The sequence below is a fragment of the Bos grunniens genome, chromosome 8 (assembly GCF_055505025.1).
Source record: "Bos grunniens cultivar Pamir isolate PY7600 chromosome 8, Bosgru_T2T1.0, whole genome shotgun sequence".
Lineage (NCBI taxonomy): Eukaryota > Metazoa > Chordata > Mammalia > Artiodactyla > Bovidae > Bos > Bos grunniens.
In genome coordinates, this window is record NC_141172.1 from 63,632,823 (window position 1) to 63,657,952 (window position 25,130).

The 25,130-nt window shown below is 39.0% G+C and overlaps 1 protein-coding gene across 2 annotated transcripts in view; it reads right to left on the minus strand.

The window, feature by feature from the left end:
• ERP44 (endoplasmic reticulum protein 44) overlaps positions 1-25,130 on the minus strand; it is a 96,931-nt gene that overhangs the window by 23,964 nt on the left and 47,837 nt on the right. For both annotated transcript variants that reach the window (XM_086416098.1, XM_086416097.1), the window contains exon 4: positions 21,593-21,708. In XM_086416098.1, the coding sequence (XP_086272224.1) occupies positions 21,593-21,708 (116 nt within the window). The remainder of the gene's footprint in view (positions 1-21,592; positions 21,709-25,130) is intronic.

Sequence of the window (25,130 nt, forward strand, 5' to 3'; positions counted from 1 at the left end):
AATAAAAACAACAACATATAAACTGGGGGAGGGGAAGTAAGCATTCTAATGTCTTTGCAATGCCTTGGAAGAGGTAAAAATACACTATTTTCGTAAGTCAAGGTTGCATTTTTTTCCTAAGATCAAAGAATGCTAAAATGGCGTATTAGAAGTTAAGGATGGAATATGGGTTCTCAGAAGTAGGTTTGGAGAAAAGATGATGTAATTCAGATCATATAACTCTTTGTTAAATTCCATGGAGGACTTATAAAGGAGTAAATATGCTTGACTATTATTAACATGGGCTTGTGGCTCAGCAGGTAAAGAATCTGCCTGCAACGTGGGACACCTGGGTTCAGTCCCTGGATTGGGAAGATCCCGTAAAGAAGGGAACAGCTTACCCACTCCAGTGTTCTGGCCTAGAGAATTCTCACAGAGTTGGACATGACTGAGCGGCTTTCACTTAATATAATTCTTTAAATAGAAGACAAATATGAGCAAATACAACCCCTGGTCATATGAGACTGAGAAGACTATTTTATTCACCAAATCACAGAAATTTGAAATAATATTAAGATATCTTAATATGCATGCATTTCAGTTCAGTTCAGTCCAGTCGCTCAGTCGTGTCCGACTCTTTGCGACCCCATGAATCGCAGCACTCCAGGCCTCCCTGTCCGTCAACAACTCCTGGAGTTCATTCAGACTCACGTCCATTGAGTCAGTGATGGCATCCAGCCATCGCATCCTCTGTCATCCCCTTCTCCTGCTGCCCCCAACCCCACCCAATGAGTCCACCTTTCGCATGAGGTGGCCAAACTACTGGAGTTTCAGCTTTAGCATCATTCCTTCCAAAGAACACGCAGGGCTGATCTCCTTTAGAAGAGACTGGTTGGATCGCCTTGCAGTCCAAGGGACTCTCAAGAGTATTCTCCAATACCACAGTTCAAAAGCATCAATTCTTCAGCACTCAGCTTTCTTCACAGTCCAACTCTCACATCCATACATGACCACTGGAAAAACCATAGCCTTAACTAGACGGACCTTGTTGGCAAAGTAATGTCTCGGCTTTTCAATATGCTATCTAGGTTGGTCATAAACTTTTCTTCCAAGGAGTAAGCGTCTTTTAATTTCATGGCTACGGTCACCATCTGAAGTGATTTTGGAGCCTAAAAAAATAAAGTCTGACACTGTTTCCACTGTTTCCCCATCTATTTCCCATGAAGTGATGGGACCAGATGCCATGATCTTCGTTTTCTGAATGTTGAGCTTTAAGCCAACTTTTTCACTCTCCACTTTCACTTTCATCAAGAGGCTTTTTAGTTCTTCACTTTCTGCTATAAGGGTGGTGTCATCTGCATATCTGAGGTTATTGCTATTTCTCCCGGCAGTCTTGATTCCAGCTTGTGCTTCCTCCAGTCCAGCGTTTCTCATGATGTACTCTGCATATAAGTTAAATAAGCAGGGTGACAATATACAGCCTTGACGTACTCCTTTTCCTATTTGGAGCCAGTCTGTTGTTCCAGGTCCAGTTCTAACTGTTGCTTCCTGATCTGCATACAGGTTTCTCAAGAGGCAGGTCAGGTGGTCTGGTATTCCCATCTCTTTCAGAATTGGGATCACCACAGTTTCTTGTGATCCACACAGTCAAAGGCTTTGGCATAGTCAATAAAGCAGAAATAGATGTTTCTGTAACTCTCTTGCTTTTTCAATGATCCAGTGGATGTTGGCAATATGATCTCTGGTTCCTCTGCCTTTTCTAAAACAAGCTTGAACATCTGGAAGTTCATGGTTCACATATTCCTGAAGCCTGGCTTGGAGAATTTTGAGCATTACTTTACTAGCGTGTGAGATGAGTGCAATTGTGCGGTAGTTTGAGCATTCTTTGGCATTGCCTTTCTTTGGGATTGGAATGAAAACTGACCTTTTCCAGTCCTGTGGCCACTGCTGAGTCTTCCAAATTTGCTGGCATATTGAGTGCAACACTTTCACAGCATCATCTTTCAGGATTTGGAATAGCTCAACTGGAATTCCATCACCTCCACTAGCTTTGTTCATAGTGATGCTTTCTAAGGCCCACTTAACTTCACATTCCAGGATGTTTGGCTCTAGGTGAGTGATCACATCATGATTATCTTGGTCATGAAGATCTTTTTTGTACAGTTCTTCTGTGTATTCTTGCCACCTCTTCTTAATATCTTCTGCTTCTGTTAGGTCCATACCATTTCTGTCCTTTATCGAGCCCATCTTTACATGAAATGTTCCCTTGGTATCTCTAATTTTCTTGAAGAGATCTCTAGTCTTTTCCATTCTGTTGTTTTCCTCTATTTCTTTGCACTGATTGCTGAGGAAGGCTTTCTTATCTCTCCTTGCTATTCTTTGGAACTCTGCATTCAGATGCTTAAATCTTTCCTTTTCTCCTTTGCTTTCCACTTTTCTTCTTTCACAGCTATTTGTAAGGCCTCCCCAGACAGCCATTTTGCTTTTTTGCATTTCTTTTACATAGGGATGGTCTTTATCCCTGTCTCCTGTACAGTGTCATGAACCTCCATCCATAGTTCATCAGGCACTCTATCAGATCTAGTCCCCTAAATCTATTTCTCACTTCCATTGTATAATCATAAGGGATTTGATTTAGGTCATACCTGAATGGTCTAGTGGTTTTCCCTACTTTCTTCAATTTCAGTCTGAATTTGGCAATAAGGAGTTCATGATCTGAGCCACAGTCAGCACCTGGTCTTGTTTTAGTTGACTGTATAGAGCTTCTCCATCTTTGGCTGCAAAGAATATAATCAATCTGATTTTGGTGTTGACCATCTGGTGATGTCCATGTGTAGAGTCTTTTCTTGTGTTGTTGGAAGAGGGTGTTTGCTATGACCAGTGCATTCTCTTGGCAAAACTCTATTAGTCTTTGCCCTGCTTCATTCCGTATTCCAAGGCCAAATTTGCCTGTTTCTCCAGGTGTTTCTTGACTTCCTACTTTTGCATTCCAGTCCCCTATAATGAAAAGGACATCTTTTTTTGGGTGTTAGTTCTAAAAGGTCTTGTAGGTCTTCACAGAACCGTTCAACTTCAGCTTCTTCAGCGTTATTGGTTGGGGCACAGACTTGGATTACTGTGGTATTGTATTTACTAGACATTAATCTGTTTGGCTTAGGAGTCAATACTTTCTGAAGCAGAATACTACAGGATATATCAGCTATAAGCCCTTTATCAACCTGATAAATTAATGAGAAAACATGTCTTTGAGGTGTTATAAAAAATGGTGGGTTTTATTACCTGAGCAAGGAATTAATTAGACTAAATTGGTACTATAAATTGAGGGGTAAGTTCAAATCAGTTGCTCAGTCATGTCTGACTCTTTGCGACCCCATGGACTGCAGCACACCAGGCTTCCCTGTCCATCACCAACTCCCAGAGCTTGCTCAAACTCATGTCCATGGAGTCAGTGATGCCATCCAATCATCTATATTCTCTTTTGTACCCTTCTCCTCCTGACTTCAATCTTTCCCAGCTTCAGGGTCTTTTCTAATGAGTCAGTTCTTGCATCAGGTGACCAAAGAACTGCAGTTTCAGCTTCAGCATCAGTCCTTTCAATGAATATTAAGGACTGATTTCCTTTAGGATTGACTGATTTGATCTTCTTGCAGTCCAAGGGACTCTCAAGAGTCTTCTCTACCACCACACTTCAAAGCATCAATTCTTCAGTGCTCAACTTTCTTTATGGTCCAACTCTCACATCCATACATGACTACTGGAAAAACCATAGCTCTGACTAGACAGACCTTTGCTAGCAAAGTAATGTTTCTGCTTTTTAATATTATGCTGTCTAGGCTGTTCATAGCTTTTCTTATAAGGAGCAAGCATCTTTTAATTTCATGGCTGCAATCACCATCTGCAGTGATTCTGGAGCACTGAATAACTGTTTTCTGTCACTGTTCCCATTGTTTCCACATCTATTTGCCATGAAGTGATGGAACCGGACACCATGAATTTAGTTTTCCGAATGTTGAGCTTTAAGCCAACTTTTCCACATTCCTCTTTCACTTTCATCAAGAGGCTTTTTAGTTCTTCTTTGCTTTCTGCCATAACAGTGGTGTCATCTGCATATATGAGGTTATTGATATTTCTCCCGGCAATCTTGATTCCAGCTTGTGCTTCATCCAGCCTGGCATTTCACATGATAAACTCTGCATATAAGTTAAATAAGGTGACAATATAGAGCCTTGACGTATTCCTTTCCCAATTTGGAACCAGTCTGTTGTTCCATGTCCAGACCTAACTGTTGCTTCTTGACCTGCATACAGATTTCTCAGGAGGCAGGTCAGGTGGTCTGGTATTCCCATCTCTTTCAGAATTTCCACAGTTTGTCATGATCCACAAAGCCAAAGGCTTTGGCATAGTCAGTAAAGCAAAAGTAGATTTTTTCTGGAACTGTCTTGCTTTTTTGATGATCCATGGATGTTGCCAATTTGATCTCTGGTTCCTCTGGCTTTTCTAAATCCAGCTTGAACATCTGGAAGTTCATGGTTCACATACTGTTGAAGCCTGGCTTGGAGAATTTTGAGCATTAACTTTGCTAGCGGGTGAGATGAGTGCAATTGTGCAGTACTTTGAGCATTCTTTGGCATTGCCTTTCGTTGGGATTGGAATGAAAACTGACCTTTTCCAGTCCTGTGGCCACTGCTGAGTTTTCCAAATTTGCTGGCATATTGAGTGTGGCACTTTCACAGCATCATCTTTTAGGACTTGAAATAGTTCAAGTGGAATTCTATCAGTTGAGTGGAACAAAGCTCCACTAGCTTTGTTCGTAGTGATGCTTCCTAAGGCCCATTTGACTTTGCATTCCAGGATGTCTGGCTCTAGGTGAGTGATCACACCATCACTCACCTAGATGAGTGTAAGAGTTTTTGTATAAGCAAGAAGAAGTCTTTTAAGATAAACAGAAGCACTTGCTATAAGGAGAAGGCTACAAAGTCTTACACTCACCCTTATACAAGAAAACCAGCTCAAAGAAATAATAAAAAGTACAGAACTTTACCTTTCTTAACTAAAAAAGTCATTCAGTCCTCATCATGCCACACAGTAAACCTAGCATACTGTAAAATGAATTTTTGCAGTAATATATAAACAAGTTTTTAAATAAAAATGCTGTTAAAATTAGGCTAAATAGTTCTATTGGTCAATGCTACAATGCAGTGGACTGGACTGTGGAAACATCTTTTTAAAAGTTACTATTTTTCCTGAATATCCATCAGTAAGAGATTGGTTAGATAAAGTATGGTACACCCAAACAACAAAGTACTAGGCTGTTATATAAAAGAATGAAAAAGATTCCTTTGTGCTTCTGAGGAACAATCACTAAGATACACTGTTCAGTGAAAAAAGCCAGGTGCAGAGAAGATGAAAGAAATATTAAAAAAAATTAGAAAATAAGTAGGACTATGTATATATGTATCTTTGCCCCCTTACCCCCTCACTCCCTCCAAAAAACAACATCAAAGGACGAAAATGCAAGGTGAGGTCAGGAATGGAATTTATAGTTCCTGACTTTACCGTGGTTTTATAGTTTTGATTTGGGATAAAGAAAATATTTAATAGTAAAACAAAATTAGATTAAAGATATTGAATACTGTAATTCTTATTTTGAACTAAACACACACACACACATTATAGATAAAGCCATGAGTAATCATGCTAATGCTATTAAAATTCAAGATTTTCAGCATAAGATACAAATATAAAATTGAGGAAATTAAATAAAAACCCTGTATTAATTAGTTGGAGTTGAAATCACTACCAAAAATTCAGAATGTGTTTTTTGTCTTTCAAAAATACGTATTTCTAAGAACTTTCCCCTGAAAGCTTCATTGGCTAATTCTACCAAATATTTAAGGAAGAAATAATTCCATTTCCAAACAAACTTTTCCCAAAACCTATAGAGATTACTTTCCAATTATGATTACTTGGAGTAATTACTTTCCAGTTACTTTCCACCATTACCCTTATATCCAAGCCAGATAATATTTGGGCATTTCTTATAATATCCACATATTAAAAAAATTACAGATCAGTATACCCAATAATAAAAATTAGAGGACCTACACTAGTGGACTTTAACCTTTCATGTAGGCCTCCAGTAATTTAGACATTGTGATAGTGACATAAAGATAGACAAACAGACCAATGGAATAGAGTCCAGAATCAGACCCACTCAGCCATGTAGAACTGATTTTTGGGAAAGAAACAATAGTAAAGTCTAACTATACACTATTTACAAAATACATACCTAAACCTAAGGATGCAAAAACCTTGAAGTTAAAAGGATGGGGGAAAATATACCGTATAATACTAATCCAAAGAAATCTCGAGGGCTGAGAGGAGCTACTCCACGTTCAAGGTCAGGAGGGGCGGCCGTGAGGAGATACCACTTGTCCAAGGTAAGGAGCAGCGGCTGCGCTTTGCTGGAGCAGCCGTGAAGAGATACCCAACGCCCAAGGTAAGAGAAACCCAAGTAAGACGGTAGGTGTCGCAAGAGGGCATCAGAGGGCAGACACACTGAAACCATACTCACAGAAAACTAGTCAATCTAATCACACTAGGACCACAGCCTTGTCTAACTCAATGAAACTAAGCCATGCCCGTGGAGCAACCCAAGACGGGCGGGTCATGGTGGAGAGATTTGACAGAATGTGGTCCACTGGAGAAGGGAGTGGCAAACCACTTCAGTACTCTTGCCTTGAGAACCCCATGAACAGTATGAAAAGGCAAAATGATAGGATACTGAAAGAGGAACTCCCCACGTCAGTAGGGGCCCAATATGCTACTGGAGATCAGTGGAGAAATAACTCCAGAAAGAATGAAGGGATGGAGCCAAAGCAAAAACAATACCCAGTTGTGGATGTGACTGGTGGTAGAAGCAAGGTCTGATGCTGTAAAGAGCAATATTGCATAGAAACCTGGAATGTCAGGTCCATGTATCAAGGCAAATTGGAAGTGGTCAAACAGGAGATGGCAAGAGTGAACATCAGCGATCTCAAATGGACTGGAATGGGTGAATTTAACTCAGATGACCAATATATATCTACGACTGCGAGCAGGAATCCCTCAGAAGAAATGGAGTAGCCATCATGGTCAACAAGAGAGTCCAAAATGCAGTACTTGGATGCAATCTCAAAAACGACAGAATGATCTCTGTTCATTTCCAAGGCAAACCATTTAATATCACAGTAATCCAAGTCTATGCCCAAACCAGTAACACTGAAGAAGCTGAAGTTGAATGGTTCTATGAAGACCTTCAAGACCTTTTAGAACTAACACCCCAAAAATATGTCCTTTTCATTATAGGGGACTGGAATGCAAAAATAGGAAGTCAAGAAACACCTGGAGAAACAGGCAAATTTGGCCTTGGAATACGGAATGAAGCAGGGCAAAGACTAATAGAGTTTTGCCAAGAGAATGCACTGGTCATAGCAAACACCCTCTTCCAACAACACAAGAGAAGACTCTACACATGGACATCACCAGATGGTCAACACCAAAATCAGATTGATTATATTCTTTGCAGCCAAAGATGGAGAAGCTCTATACAGTCAACTAAAACAAGACCAGGTGCTGACTGTGGCTCAGATCATGAACTCCTTATTGCCAAATTCAGACTGAAATTGAAGAAAGTAGGGAAAACCACTAGACCATTCAGGTATGACCTAAATCAAATCCCTTATGATTATACAGTGGAAGTGAGAAATAGATTTAAGGGCCTAGATCTGATAGATAGAGTGCCTGATGAACTATGGATGGAGGTTCGTGACATTGTACAGGAGACAGGGATGAAGACCATCCCTACGTAAAAGAAATGCAAAAAAGCAAAATGGCTGTCTGGGGAGGCCTTACAAATAGCTGTGAAAAGAAGAAAAGTGGAAAGCAAAGGAGAAAAGGAAAGATTTAAGCATCTGAATGCAGAGTTCCAAAGAATAGCAAGGAGAGATAAGAAAGCCTTCCTCAGCAATCAGTGCAAAGAAATAGAGGAAAACAACAGAATGGAAAAGACTAGAGATCTCTTCAAGAAAATTAGAGATACCAAGGGAACATTTCATGTAAAGATGGGCTCGATAAAGGACAGAAATGGTATGGACCTAACAGAAGCAGAAGATATTAAGAAGAGGTGGCAAGAATACACAGAAGAACTGTACAAAATAGATCTTCATGACCAAGATAATCATGATGGTGATCACTCACCTAGAGCCAAACATCCTGGAACGTGAAGTTAAGTGGGCCTTAGAAAGCATCACTACGAACAAAGCTAGTGGAGGTGATGGAAGTCCAGTGGAGCTATTCCAAATCCTGAAAGATGATGCTGTGAAAGTGCTGCACTCAATATGCCAGCAAATTTGGAAAATTCAGCAACGGCCACAGGACTGGAAAAGGTCAGTTTTCATCCCAATCCCAAAGAAAGGCAATGCCAAAGAATGCTCAAACTACCGCACAATTGCATTCATCTCACATGCTAGTAAAGTAATGCTCAAAATTCTTCAAGCCAGGCTTCAGGAATATGTGAACCGTGAATTTGCAGATGTTCAAGCTTGTTTTAGAAAAGGCAGAGGAACCAGAGATCAAATTGCCAATATCCGCTGGATCATCGAAAAAGCAAGAGAGTTCCAGAAAAACATCTATTTCTGCTTTATTGACTATGCCAAAGCCTTTGACTGTGTGGATCACAAGAAACTGGAAAATTCTGAAAGAGATGGGAATACCAGACCACCTGACCTGCCTCTTGAGAAACCTATATGCAGGTCAGGAAGCAACAGTTAGAACTGGACATGGAACAACAGACTGGTTCCAAATAGGAAAAGGAGTACGTCAAAGCTGTATATTGTCACCCTACTTATTTAACTTATATGCAGAGTACATCATGAGAAACGGTGGGCTGGAAGAAGCACAAGCTGGAATCAAGACTGCCGGGAGAAATATCAATAACCTCAGATATGCAGATGACACCACCGTTATGGCAGAAAGCAAAGAAGAACTAAAGAGCCTCTTTTGAAAGTAAAAGAAGAGAGTGAAAAAGTTGGCTTAAAGCTCAAGATTCAGAAAACGAAGATCATGGCATCTGGTCCCATCACTTCATGGGAAATAGATGGGGAAACAGTGGAAACAGTGTCAGACTTTATTTTTCCGGGCTCCAAAATCACTGCAGATGGCAACTGCAGCCATGAAATTAAAAGGCACTTACTCCTTGGAAGGACAGTTATGACCATTCTAGACAGCATATTAAAAAGCAGAGACAGTACTTTGCCAACAAGGTCCGTCTAGTCAAGGCTATGGTTTTTCCAGTAGTCATGTATATGGATGTGAGAGTTGGACTATAAAGAAAGCTGAGTGCTGAAGAATTGATGCTTTTGAATGTGGTGCTGGAGAAGATTCTTGCGAGTCCCTTGGACTGTGAGCCAATCCACCAGTCCATCCTAAAGGAGATCAATCCTGGGTGTTCATTGGAAGGACTGATGTTGAAGCTGAAACTCCAATACTTAGGCCACCTGACGCAAAGAGCTGACTCATTTGAAAAGACCCTGATGCTGGGAAAGATTGAAGGCATGAGGAGAAGGGGATGACAGAGGATGAGATGGTTGGATGGCATCACCAACTCATTGGACATGGGTTTGGGTGGACTCCAGGAGTTGGTGATGGACAGTGAGGCCTGGCGTGCTGCAGTCCATGGGTTCGTAAAGAGTCAGACAAACTCAGCGACTGAACTGAAATGAACTGAACTGCATGAATCACAGAAAAAGTCTCAACAGCTTTCAAATGATTCAACTCATAATGAGAATAACGTAACTTCTAGATGCCATGGATTAAAGATGAAATTACAAAGGGAAACTGGAAAATATTTTGAAATGAATGATAATGAAAATACATATCAGAGCTTGCAGCATGCAGCCTAGGCAATACTTAGAGTGGAAATATAACACTAAAATGGATATGTTGGGGGAAATTCTACCAAACATTTAAGGACACGATAATGATATTTATACAACCATTCCAGAGAAAAAACAAAAAAAAGGGGACATTTCCCAAGTAATTTTATGAAATAAATTAATCATATTCATAATATATAAAGAGCAGTAACAAAAGGACCATCAAAAAAGATAAGTGGGCTAAGATATCAATTTATGAAAGAAACCTTTCATAAAGAATGACCAGTAAAAATATGACCAATAAAAATATGCTGAGTTGTAATCAAGAAGTAACAAATTAAAACTATCAGAGAATACATTTTGACCACCCTATCAGCAAAATCGCAATAACAAAAATTTTTTTAATCAATAATATCAGGTCCTAGGAAGGGAAAATATATCCTACAATGTTCAATTTAGGTGCATATTCAATGTTAAACCTAATGTGCCAAGAAATTAAATCCCCAAAGGATTTGGCAGAAAGGATATGAGATAGATTCAGAAAGAAATGAACTAGTCTAATACAAAACATCCATTTTCTATTTGTGGCCTAAGGATCATTATGAAAATGGATAGCAAGAGGCACTGCTTGAGACAATATAATGCTTTCAACTTCCTTAACTTGGTGAATTAGTGGGCATAATGGGAAAAGAGTGTTCTGATAGCAAATACGGATATACTAGAAGTAAAATAAATAAGGCTAGAGATGGACTCCAGAGAGTATTAAGTGCTAAATTAATGGAATTTGAATTTTATCCTGCTTGTGATAAGCAGTCACTGAGCAGCAGAGCTGGCTTTGAAAATATTCACCTGACAGCATAGAGCACCAGGAAGACCAGTAAGGAAGCCGCTACAGCAAACCCCGCAGAAATAAGAGTCTGTTTACCAACTTACACAGTACAACCTTTAGCCTGCCTTAAAATACTAGTTACAGATTTTAAAAAAAGATTAAATAGCACTTAAAGACTATTAGAGGGATAGATACTTGCTTAATTCTCAAACAACATCATGGCAGCAGGTATACAACATAATGAGGTAGCGTTTAATTACTAAGAAGGAATAACCTTAAAATTGCATTGATCAATAATCTCAGACATAAAGGTGACTTTTTACACGCTTTGGTCAAAAGTGACTTTAGGTTAATTACAAGGTGACATTTGACAGTACCATGAAGAATGACTTAAGGGGTATAATAAATGGAGGGTTTTTAAAAAAATTATTATTAACTGGATGGATCAAATGTTAAAATGGATGGCAAAGGAATTATAAACTTAAGAAGGTTAACAGCTTGCTGATTGGAAAATTAGCACATAATTCTGCTTCAGTGGTCACTTACTGCTCCTTGATGTGTTCTGCCTGCCAGCCTGCCACCTCATGCCTAGCAAGGTTCCAAAAAGGGAAGTGCCCCTTGCTCTGGTCTAAGCAATGTCCCTGCCTGCTATGATTATCCATGTCAGAGAGTAAAAGAGGCAGATGGTTTCAATAGAAAGGTCTTACTGTTCTGGTTCCAGGATAAGGAGCACTGCTACCTGTGTGTTTTTCTATGCCCAAACTACACCCTCCCACAACATGGTAAAAAAACAAACAAACAAACAAACAAAAAACCACAACAATAAAATAAAACCCTAAATGTAAAAATCACTAACAAAGCCTATAAGCTTACTCGGGATTCGGACTAAACCTGCTCATACAAGTTGTATTTTATGCACATGAATTCTTCACTGTATATCTTTTTTTCAGAACTGAAACACAGTTGACATATGACATGTTGACTTGATTCATTTCTATACTACAATATTACAGCATGATCCTCCTCACTATAGTGTTAGCTAGTATTCCTAAATTTACATAATTATGATTCCTTTTTTGTGATGGGAATAATTAAGATCCCGTCTCTTAGCAAGTTTGATGTTAATACAATATTGTTGTTTGTAATTATTTTCCTATTCTTAACGTCTCACTTGTTTATAACTCTTATAAAAACTTCTCAATTTCTTATGTAGAAAGTTCAAGTTGCACTGGAAGGCAGGAGAAAGTGCTGCCTACTTCAAGAGCAATTACAAAGTACTTTCCTAAAAGTGCTAGTGGGAATCTGAATGTTCTGCACTGACCAGCAAATAATACATTCAACAAGACTCTCTCTTGCTTGGAGAAGGAAATGGCAACCCACTCCACTATTCTTGCTTGGAGAATCCCATGGGTAGAGGAGCCTGGTGAGCTATAGTCCATGGGGTAGCAGAGTCGGACACGACTAAGCTACTGACCCATCTCTTGCTCAGTGCCATACAGCCTATAGCCACTGGAGGTCAGCAGAGAACCTGGTCCCACCAGGGGCAGATGAATGATCTTCCTTCATCTTAAGGCAGCATGACCACCAGGGAAAGTGATTAATTTTATCCCCAATCTCCCCAAACAATGTTGAATAGGATGAGACCAAGTGATATCATGATCTGTAATTGAAGTAAAGGCAAGTTTTAATCACATATGTACAAATTTTGGAAGACAAACAATTACAAACAAGGATATGAGAACATTCTGTAATCCAGCTACCACTGGGGAAAATCACTATTAACATTTTGGTTATATATTGCTGCATTTGAATAACAGTTGCTTAACTAGCAGTGACATGTTTCAATTGAGAAAAAAAAAAAAAAACAACTCTGAGGTTAGTCAAACAGTAAAGTGCCAGCATCAGTACTTACAGAACTGGGTATTAACAGACTGGAAGAAAATCCTAGAAACACTCAAAATGGCACAGAAGTCGACATTGTGTGGAAAAACACAAGAATCAATGACAGAATTGGAAAGTGACTGCACAGGAGTCAGATTCTGAATGTGAAACTGGTTCAGGATTACTTGAATAAATTTGTTTCCCTTTTTAGGTACATAAATAAACGATGTGAAAAATCTGTAAGTAATTCTAAAATAGCTCTTAGGATAGACATAAAAATCCTAAGTGATAAGAAAAGACTGTGCTATAGTTCTATTTTTGTTTTTTTTTTTCAGTTACAGATAGAAGAGTAGCAGAAGTGTGCTTTATAATCAGTGACAAGTAAACTTGATAAAATACAGCAAAAAATACATTATCATATTGTTGAGAGGTAATGAGAGAACCTATTTGAAGTATTTAACAAAGTACCTACAAAGGAACAGTTCATAAATGCTGGCTATTATTTATCATCCATCTGTTCAACAACTATAAATAAACACTGGCTGTGTGCTAGGTGTCAATCCAGTGCTAGACATAGAGGGGTAAAAAGATCCTTGCTCTTATAGAGTTCCCATTATTATTGTTGTCATTAATATTACTGCTGCTGCTACTACTATTTTTGTTTCCACACACACAAATCTTTTTTTTTCTAACTCGTATTTACTCATTTGGCTATGCCAGGTCTTAGTTGCAGCCCGGGATCTTCGGTCTTCGTTGCAGCATGTGGAATCTTTAGTTGTGGCATGTGGGATTTAGTTCCGTGACCAGGGATTGAACCCGGGCCCTCTGCATTGGGAGCTCAGAGTCCTAGCAACTGGACGACCAGGCAAGTCCCCAGACTAGAAGCCTAAATGAAATTCTTAGAACTCTTCATATATAATACAGGGTAACAAAAAGATGTACCAGTCTGGATTTTCTAAGATCAGTATAAAAGAAATCCTCGAATAAGTCAATAATAAATGTATCTTCACCAGAGATGCAGCAATTCCTTTTATGGGCCCCCAGATGGGAAAATTTAAAAGGCAATTGTCAGATCTGTGACAAATATGAGCCCGCTCTCCCAGTCCTCTGCAGGATGAGCGAGGACATAGTGGCCATCACAGGACATAAATGCCCTCTCGGTTGTGGGAAGAGATTGTTTCTCTATCTGTATCTTCCATCTCTCTTTAACTGCCCTGACTTTGCCTTTTTCTTTTCCTCTACTTCTCTTCTACTTAAATACAACAAATGGAGAAGTTAGGGGCTTAGGAGGAGAACTAAATTCTACCACTAGATGAGGGTTTTTCAAGCTACAAGCTTTACACTGGGATTTCAAAAAAAATATAGCTAAGCTTAAAGTTGGAAGCTTCCTGATGTCACCCCAGCATCACTCTGAGTTTAAAATTTTCTAAGTTTCCAGCCTTTTGCAGGAAGACAGTAGAGTGGGGAAGGGAAATCAAAGCTGCTGCATCCAGCTTATATACAGAAACCAAAGGGCTGACGGAGTGAAATTAGCCTTCTGCATCGCTCTTGCCTTCTCTCCTCTAGCTCCAGGTTCTCAACCTATTTACCTGAACCTTTCAACCTTCAAATAAAGTCCTAAAAGGGCATACAAAGAGGTGAGATAAAGGTAAGAGAGAAAGCACTCCATGGGATGCTGCTAGGTGGAAAAGACATAGATAGAAAGAAATGTGGGCAGCAGACCTATAATTATGCGCTGAGATGGGTTTTCCCAATCAACTAGTAAACTGAAGTAGAGGACAACTCCAAACTAAGGACGTGCACCAGGTTCTAAGGAATGAGTACGTGCACTGCCTCCCACAGGGACTTCTTTGAGAATACTCACTTGGCATGTTTTATGAAAATTAGTGCCATTACATTTTTATATTATTATATAATTATGTTGCTTGTTTCTTAACTTATTGTTCTCAACTCTTTGTTTCTTAACTCTTGTTCTCAGTTCTTAAGCAGGGCTGATAAAGAAAAAACACCACATTGGCAGAAATTCCCAAATGCAAGACAATATACAAGATTTGTGGCTAAGATAAATAGGTAAATTCTGACATGCCACACCTCAATTTAAGCTTGCAAAAATGTTAGGAAGCAATACACAGTCACTAAAGATTTTAAAAATTCAATGCAAGCAAAGCGTGGCTCATTCATTTTGCCACATTAATTTCTTCCAGTAATCTATCTTGAGTTTTATCAAGTCTTTCAGTGTTTATTGATAGGATAAGCTGGCTTTCCCCATTTTAGATATTGATGGGATTTATTCTATTTCCTAACATTAAGCCATTTTTGTGTTACTGGCATAAATTTTTTTTTTTTTGGCCACACAGCACATGTGATCTTGGTTCCCCAACCAGGGACTGAACCTGCACTCTGATTGGAAGTGCAGAGTCTTAACCACTGGAATGCCAGGGAAGTCCACATAAGTTCTACTTGGTAATGGAAGAATGTTCACAAAGGGCACATCAGCCTTCCACTGTACCTGGTGGTAATGCAGAGATAGATGCTACTGTCCAAGAGAAGGCAGCTTATGAGAGAAGGCAGTTCAGACCCACAAAATGCCTTCCACTACCATCCCTGCACACAGGAGGTTTTCACTGAGAAAGAGACAGCCACTAAGAGAACTTGGGCTCAGATTCCAAAAGCCATCAAGGGGCTCTAAGTGTTCCTCGAAATGCCAGTGAGCGTCTATTCAAGGACATCCTTTTTAAATTCAATCATCATGTTGAAAATTACTTATCACAGTGAAAATAAACAGAAATTACAATTAACAGTATCACAGAACACCTGTAGAGTGCACACTTCAAGCTGCTTTTACACATATTTTCTCAAAAAGTCTAAATCAACAAGGCTCTCCTCTCTCTTTTCTAAACTAGACAAATTATAGGTTCAGTGACTTTTTATAACAGCTTTCTATCTTGAAATTTTTCAAGCTTATAGAAAAGATGAGAAAGTAATATAGTGAGTACCTGTACGCCCTCACCTGGATTTAACATTTAACCACACCCACCCCTCCTCATCCCTACACACACTTTCTATGGTGGCTCCTGAATCAAGTTCAGTGGTTTTTTTTTTTAAAAGATGTCCAACTATATATGACTTAGTAGGTAGCAGGGCACTGGTACCAGAACAAAGGCTTCTACCTTAGTAGAGGGTTGGGCCACACAGTACAGAAACAATAATAGAAACAATATCATATGTAAGTAAATACAGTTTTACGTATACACTGACCCAGTATAGATAATTTAAACAGACTATTGCATTATTCACACCAAACATTTTAAGTCATTTTAACATAGGAACTGGGTGAATTTTCAGTTTCTTTGAGAAACCTCAATTTAAATTACTTTACTTTGATTTCCAAAATCATAGTTACCTGATAAAAGCTGTATACTCTTGGGGACAGTCTGGCTCCCTCCATGTACCATGTAACCTCAATAAATCACTCACTCTCTCTAATCTCTGAGTCTTTCAGTGTCTTTATCTATAAAGCAATAATATACTCCAGCTCTCTGAAGTCCAACGTCCATTACCACCTCAGAAACTTCACATTTACTGCTCCTCCTGTCTGAAACACTCTTCTTCCTCTTTTTCCCTTAAAAAATCCTACTTTTCCTTATTCTCCAAGGGGACCTCTGTATACCCTTAGACTAAGTTGGACTTATTATCTCATAGTACCTAAAACCCTTCCCTTCAAAACAGTTATCCTGATGAGCAAATGTGTGTGTATTGCCCTTGCCTTTCTGGGTTTATCTGGCTCATTGCTGTAAACCTCCCACACTGCACTACAAAGAGCAGGCGTATAAAAAAAAATGCTGAGTAAGTAAATAACACTATCTAACTAAAGGGGCTGTGGTGAAGATAACTGAAATAATACATGCAAAAGCATGTATTATTAGTAGGTTTTTCCCAACAATCTGACTAGAATTTTTTCCCAAGAAATAACACTATTATTTTGAATGGAAGTTCTGGGTGACACACTGAGCCAGAAGCAAGACAGACTTAAGTATCAGAAGGTAAGACAGAGTAGGTTGCCACAGTACCAGACAGGTGATTAATAAGAACACCTATGTGGACAGGATGGTATTTTGATTCTGAGGTCACCTTCTGGTTTTGATAGGAAACTTTTTATCAAACTTCTGCCTGACAGAAACAAATCCTAAAGCACCAAGTAGGTGCTTTACAGAAAAACTACTGTAAGGAAGCAAAGCCTGTAAGAAGTAAAACTTTATATTTGCATACAGCATTAACTGTCTAAGTAAAAACTCCTAAGGGATCTACATAACACTTATTAGAACTAATAAGTACCAGTATACAAGATCATTATACAAAAATCAATTGTATTTTATATACCAGCAATAAACATAAGAAATTAAAATTTTAGTTTTGACAAATGTACCATGGAAAGGTAAAATAAAATGTCAATCAACACAAGGATAAACTGGGTTAAGGGGTAGAAGGAAGGTCACTGTATTATCTTCAGAATTTTTCTACAATATATCTCTACATTTGTTCCAAAAATAAAAAGGTTATTTGAAAAGTATCATTTACAACAGCATCAAAAAATAAATGCCTATTGATAAATTTGACAGAGATATGAAAGACATGTAGACTAAAACATTGCTGAAGACTGCAAAATACTGCTAAGAGAAACAGAAAAGACCTAAACAAATGGGAAGATATACAGTGTTCATGGATTAAAAGAGTCAATATCGTCAAAATGACAGTTCTCCACAAAGTGGCCTAAGGGTTCAAAGCCATCCCAGTTAGAACCCCAGCCTAGAACCCCACCCTAACCCCAGTTAGAATCCCGCAACCACACCCTTTGGCTAGAAATTAATAAGCTGATTCTAAAAGTCTTACAGAAATCCAAAGCAACTAGAGTAACCTAACCACTGTGAAAAAAAGACAAGCTTAGAAGATTTAAACCACTTGCTTTGAGACTTACTACAAATCTAAAGTAATCTAGAAAGTGAGGTATTGGTATTAATATAAACAGACAAATATATCCAGTACAGAACAGAGACTAGAAATAGATCCATATATATATGGCCAGATGATTCTGACAAAGATGCAAAATTAGTGAAGAGAGGATTGTCTTTTCAACAGATAATGTCAGAACAACTTGGCAACTATTTGTAAAAAAAAAAAGGCATTCTAATCCAAACATTGTGCCACATATAAAAATTAAGTCTAAATGCAACACAGACTTAGATGTATACTTCATACATAAAATTTATGAAAGAAACAATAGCAGAAAGTCTTTGTGATCATGGGTGAGGCAAAGATTTCTTAGAGAATTAAAAAGTATAGTCCATTTTTTAAAAGGACAAAATTAGACTCCATCAACATTAAGAGTATATGCCTTTCAGAAGATACTCTCAAACAAAACTTGAGATCTCATACTTCCTAACTTCAAAACTTATTATAAGACTACAATAATTTTTAAAAAAAGTGTGATACTAGCATAAACACAGACATATTGACCAATGGAACACAACAGATTATCCAAAAATAAACCCTCATATATGCTCAAATGATTTTTGACAAGGGTGTCAAGATCATTCAACAGGGAAAAGATAGTCTCATCAACAAATGGTGTTAGAAAAGCTGAATGTCCACCTGCAAAAGAATGAAACTGGATCCTTACCTTGAACCATACACAAAATTAATTCAAAATGGGTAAAAACCTAAACTTACCACCTAAATGATAATACTCTAGAAAGAAAATATAGGAGAAAAGATTCTGACATTGGATTTGCAATAATTTCTTGGACATAACACCGAAGAAATTATTGCAAATCCAAATGTTGGCAGTTCCATGGTCACCTGAGGATGGACAGGAGAGACACTCCACAAAGGAGCATAAGCAAAATTTGGGGGATGACAGATATGTTGATATCTTGACTACGATCATAGCTTCACAGCTGTACATGTGTCAAAATATTAAATTGTTATAATTTAAGCTTGTGCAGTTTACTATATGTCAATTGTACTTCAATAAATCTTAAAAAAAAAAAAGGCAAATCCTACCAAAGAATAATCTGCCTAACAGGCATTTTTCTCCAGACTACAGGACTCTTAAGGTCCTTCCAGATGAAAACCTCTGCAATTCAACTAGCATGTGAGGGATTACCCAAAGTACAGCCTATTGTACAATCTCTAAAGACAGAGTGCAAAATATGAACAAATCATTAAAAGGATTTCATGGTGTCACTTTAAAAAGAGAAGAATTGGGCTTTCCTGGTGACAAAGTGGATAAGAATCCACCTGCCACTGCAGGGGACACAGGTTTGTTTTCTGGTCTGGGAAGATTCTAAATGCTGTGAAGCGACAAAGCCTGTGAGCTGCAACTACTGAGCCCAAGCTTGTGTGCTGCAAATACTGAAGCCCATGCGCCCTAGAGCCTCCACACTACAACTACTGAGACCCACACGCTGCAACCAGTGAGCCTCCACACTACAACCACTGAGGCCACACGCTGCAACCACTGAGACCCACAAGCTGCAGCCACTGAGCCCACATGCTGCAGCTACTGAAGCCCAGGCACCTACTGTGCTCAGTAACAGGAACGACTGCAATGAGAAGCCTGCAAACGGCAACAAAGAGTATCCCTCCACTCACTCCAACTAGAGAAAGGCCATGTAAAGCAATGGGGACGCAGCGCAGCCAAAAAAGGGGGAAGAATTACACAGAAGGGAAAAAAATACTTAAGTAAAACACACAATGTCTCAGATATCACTTTCACTAGTAAGAAACTAATTCTATAGATGTCTCTGGTGGATTAAAAAAAAAATCTTAATTATGGTTATTTACTCCCATAAAAAGATTACTAGCAATGATGTTAGATTTATTTATGTTCACTAATCTGTCTCTTTGTGACTCCATGGACTGCCACCTACCCAGGCCCCTCTGGCATGGGATTCTTCAGGCAACAATACTGGAGTGGGTTGCCATTTCCTTTTTCAGGGGATCTTCCTGACCTAGGGATTGAACCTACATAGCCTGTGAAGAAGGCTGAGCACTGAAGAATTGATGCTTTTGAACTGTGGTGTTGGAGAAGACTCTTGAGAGTCCCTGGGACTGCAAGGAGATCCAACCAGTCCATTCTGAAGGAGATCAGCCCTGGGATTTCTTTGGAAGGAATGATACTGAAGCTGAAACTCCAGTACTTTGGCCACCTCATGTGAAGAGCTGACTCATTGGAAAAGACTCTGATGCTGGGAGGGATTGGGGGCAGGAGGAAAAGGGGACGACAGAGGATGAGATGGCTGGATGGCATCACTGACTCGATGGACGTGAGTTTGAGTGAACTCCGGGAGTTGGTGATGGACAGGGAGGCCTGGCGTGCTGCGATTCATGGGGTCGCAAAGAGTCGGACAAGACTGAGCAACTGAACTGAACTGAATCTGTTAGAATTAATGATATGTATTGTTAAACAAGTTAATTTTTCTAATAACTGTAAGCTTGAGAGCAGAATTTCAGATCTTATAATCCAAATTCAATCAAAGTAGGGGCTATTGTCTGTTCTAATTAAATACATTAAGAATAGAAAATTTTGAAATGAGAGCCCACACCAAAAACCTCATGTTCTCTGTCAGGGAAAGGTGGGAGGAAAGATCCAAAAAGCAGGGTGGGAATGCAGGCCATGCTTGCACTCACAACCTTTTCTTGCTCCCTTCCTCCTATATAGTTATGAACCTCAGCAGACAGATATGTGGGGCATGGTTTAGGAGATTTTGAAATACTTTGCTGTCAGCTGTTTCTGCCTAGCACAGGGCTTTACCAGAAAATCCCCAAACCATTTGTTGAACTGAATGGAAAATAAGTAAATGGGTCTGGGAAGGCATTTGGTCAGGAGATCGGGATTCGAATTCTGCCCTGACTAGACAGTAAGTTATATGACATTGGTTAAGTCACTTTTTTATTTTCATTTCCTCATCAGCAAAGTGAAAAGTGAGTGTATACAAACATGTGCACAGACACACACACACACACACAGTCTTGTCAGGTGAAATGTAAAGGATAGGAAATTTGCAGAATAGGAATGTTCTGTAATTCAGGCCAACTTACCAATAACTCAACACAACAAGCTTTTTTTAATGAGCTATCTTTGTCACCCAGAAACACTCAGATGCTTCAGATTCAAAGAATTAGTTTGGTCTCCACTTAGTAACAAAAGAGAGATTTAAAAACAAAGCTAATAGTTCCTGCCTTTGAAGAACTGACATTACAATTGGTGAGACAACCAAGACACAATGAAGCAGAACTACAAAGCGCAGTGACTTGGGCACTATGAGAGTTAAATTCAAGGATAATGGAAGCACTCAGGAAGAAACCTCAAAGTAAGCTCACTGGCTCACACTGGAAAAATCTGTCATGTGTACAGAAAATTATAAGGATTTTACAAAGAAAGCACCAGTGAGACAATGAAATCCAAGAGGCTGGGTTCTAAGTAGGACTAACCTAAGTTTCTCAAAATTAATCAGTAACTAGAGCAAATTATACCTCAAAGATAGTTTAAAACATCTTAGTAGAATCTTTTATGTAAGAGAAACCACACAAAAATCTGAGACTATTTTATTTGAAATGACTACAAATGGTATTTTTGCATGATTCTAAAACTAACAGAAATCGTTTTCTTTCCTAAGCCTATATATCAATTTTATTTATTGATTTTGGTACTTGCTTTGGTAGAAAACCCAATGATTTACTACCTGCATGCTTGCCCTACTATAATGAAAAAAAAGTTTTTTTTAAATCCTTCAAACAGGCAAAATGGAAAGTAGTGTTGTAAGTATCCATACATAAGGATTAAATATTAATATTTTAACCAAAGTCAAGAGCATTTTTGTCTTTTTCTCTACTTAAAACAGAGCATTAAAAAAAAGTGTGTATGTGTGTGTGTGTAGGAGAGGTGGGGACAGGACAGCTTCTTCCAGACTTCCTATGAGGTACTTACAGTGCTGATCACAATCAACTCTGGCAAAGACTACTTGATTTGCATTTGGGTATTCTTCCTTAATGACATTGGAAGCTTCCTCAAAAATTGGGTGCAACATCTGGCTGAAACGACACCTACGCACAGAAAAGGATACCAATTAAAACTGAAGAGTAGAAGCAATAAAATTTTATTTTTGTTGTTATCTGTTTATATTTAGTATTTATTATATGTACAATAAACAGAATTAACAATCACACTGTTAATTCAGGATTCCTGATGTCATTCATTGGAGATGAAAACAATTTGAAATTCAAAGACTATTCCATTTCAGACAAATAATTTAAAGATGATCTCTCACAAAGGCAATGAAACAAGTGTGAGATAAGTCCTCTAAAATGTATCTACTTGGATCTGTAATTACTAAGTCTCAGGCATTTATAAAGGAAATTAGCTTCTCTGAATAATGAACATATTTTTAGACTACAAAGTCTTTAAAATGATAAATTTATTGCAAATATTAGACTGATTCACCTGACAAGTTCAATCAAATCTCACAGGCAAGTTAATATGAAAATGGCATATGGTGTAGACCGAACTGTTTCCTCTCAAAATTTACCTCTCGTTCAAATAGGCTTTTGTATGTATAAGCTATTAAACATACTAAGTTCAGGAGCAAAATTTTTTTATTCTCAAAGGAGACTTCCTGTCCATGTTTTCTGTCTGTAGTTTTTTGCTCTGCCTTTACTTTTAAAAGGGGCCACAAACCCCACAATATTGTAGAAACATGAGACTTCTAATTCTGACTGCCCCTTGATCAAGCCAACTACTTCACAAATGTATCCTCTGAGTCATTAAAGGCACCTGATGAGAAAGAGAAGAATCAGAATCAGCACACAAACAGGTGGGCTAGAATGGTTATTTTCATATGAAAAAGGTATTGAGTGTTTATTAACAACAACAAGAACACAACTATAATTCCTACTATTGCTTCCAGAGCCCTTTTCCATCAAGAAAGGTACCTAAATGAAGCCTGTGAACTCTAATCCACATGTAATTAGATCAAAGAAAGAAAGTTTTAGTCACTCAGTCGTGTCTGCCTCTTTGCAACCCCATGGACTGTAGCCCACCAGGCTCCTCTGTCCATGGAATTCTCCAGGCAAGAATACTGGAGTGAGTAACCATTCCTTTCTCCAGGGGATCTTCTCAACCCAGGGATCGAACCTACATCTCCTGCATTGCAAGCAGATTCTTTACTGTCTGAGCCAGCGAAGTGCAATTAGGTCATACATATTAATTATAATTTAAGAAAAATATAAAGTCTATGACAGGATACAAACTTTATACTTCCTCCCTATTTCTCTTTGTATGTAACTCTTCTAGCCCACTCACCTGACTTCCTAAGGAGATGTCCTAGAAAATACCAAGGAGACACAATCTGTATCTTCAGTCTCTCGCTTTCAAGTGGCTCTTTCCTCTTCTAGCATTCTTAAATCTCTCCCATCTGGGATAGGTGGGTAGGGTCTGCAGACATCAGGGACCGTGTCTTATTCTGAGACTACATATTCTAATAAGCATTTCAGTAGATTTCTGTTAAATGAATAAATTGGTAGGATGGAGGAACTGGACAAGCTAGGGTCACAGGTTTCTGGGTTCCCACAGTTTGCTAAAGATAGGGTTCTAGAGGGCCAGGGAGGCAAGGGGTAAGGATTGCATGATGATTTCTTGAAGAAATTAGGATATGGCTTAGTAAAGAATCCTGACTTAAGGGCAAGAAAAGAGAGATATTAAGGGCTCCTTTCTGGATTGTCCAGTTTGTTGCTCAATAAGCACTTATACACAGATTCATGTTTAAAACAAGATCAGTTATAATACCAAAAGGTGAAAGGGGAAGATAAAATAAAACTTCAATTCCAATATAAAGTTACATTTACAAAAGTGACACAACCAAAGCAAATAGATCCATTAACAGGGTCTTGGAACTGTGGTGTTGGAGAGGACTCTTGTGAGTCCCTTGGACTGCAAGGAGATCCAACCAGTCCATTCTAAAGGAGATCAGTCCTGGGTGTTCTTTGGAAGGACTGATGCTAAAGCTGAAACTCCAATACTTTGGCCACCTCATGCGAAGAGCTGACTCATTGGAAAAGACTCTGATGCTGGGAGGGATTGGGGGCAGGAGGAGAAACGGACGACAGAGGATGAGATGGCTGGATGGCATCACCGACTCGATGGACATGAGTTTGGGTGAACTCCAGGAGTTGGTGATGGACAGGGAGGCCTGGAGTGCTGCAATTCATGGGGTCGCAAGGAGTCGGACACGACTGAGCGACTGAACTGAAGAGTCATCTGAATCCAATCTCCGTATCTAGTACTTGAAATCAACCCTTTACAAATCAACCAAATGGGGCAAAAGTCTTTGAGGGGACAATTTAAGGACACTTACTAGTATAACATGGGAAGGCAAAGAGTCGGACATGACTGAGTGACTGAACTGAACTGAACTAGTAGAGCTTAGTGGGAAAAAAAATAAGCTTCAGAGTCAGACATACTTGAGGTTAAATCCCAGTTCCACCACTTATTAGCCATATGACCTCTCTGAGCCTCAATTTCCTCAATCTAAAATGGAAATTATAATACCTACCTGGAGAGTAGTTCTGAGCATTAAAAACAATATATGTAAAGAACCTGGCACATAACAGCATTATTAAGTTCTACTGTGGTTTACTGTCCTTTCAGGTATATTTTTAGGCAACTCTGTTAGAGAATTCTTCCTTAAGCTGTGCCACATCTGTAACTCCCAAAGGGAACTCAGAATCCTGACTTTGAGGCCACGCAGTATAAGTCTAAGTCCTAAGTCAAGTTATCCACGTTTTTTTCCATTGAATAAAACACCATAAAACTTACGTATAACTCCAAGTATTTTTTGGTAATATGTTTCTCAAATAACTGCAGTTAGTCCACATTTTCAATCTGCTTTTTCACAACAGGGTTGGTGGCATGTTCTATTTCTCTTTCTTACAACACACAAAACCCCTCCATCAAGGTAACTGCATTCTACTGGGTTGGCCAAAAGTTAATTTGGGTTTTCTGCAACATCTTATGGAAAAACCCAAATGAACTTTTTGGTCAACCCAACAGTTTCAACTCTGCCACAATCTAGTCAGGTAAGTATGGGAAAATATTCCTCTGAATCTGTTTACTTTTAAAGTGGACTGAATTCAATAATTTTCTACCACATTCTGTGGTTAATGTTACATCTGCTGCTGCTGCTGCTGCTGCTAAGTCGCTTCAGTTGTGTCCGACTCTGTGCAACCCCATAGACGGCAGCCCACCGGGCTCCGCCGTCCCTGGGACTCTCCAGGCAAGAATACTGGAGTGGGTTGCCATTTCCTTCTCCAATGCATGAAAGTGAAAAGTGAAAGTGAAGTCGCTCAGTCATGTCCAACTCTTATTGACCCCATGGACTGCAGCCTACCAGGGTCCTCCACCCATGGGATTTTCCAGGTAAGAGTACTGGAATGGGGTGCCATCCTCTTCTCTGAATGTTACATCTGGACAA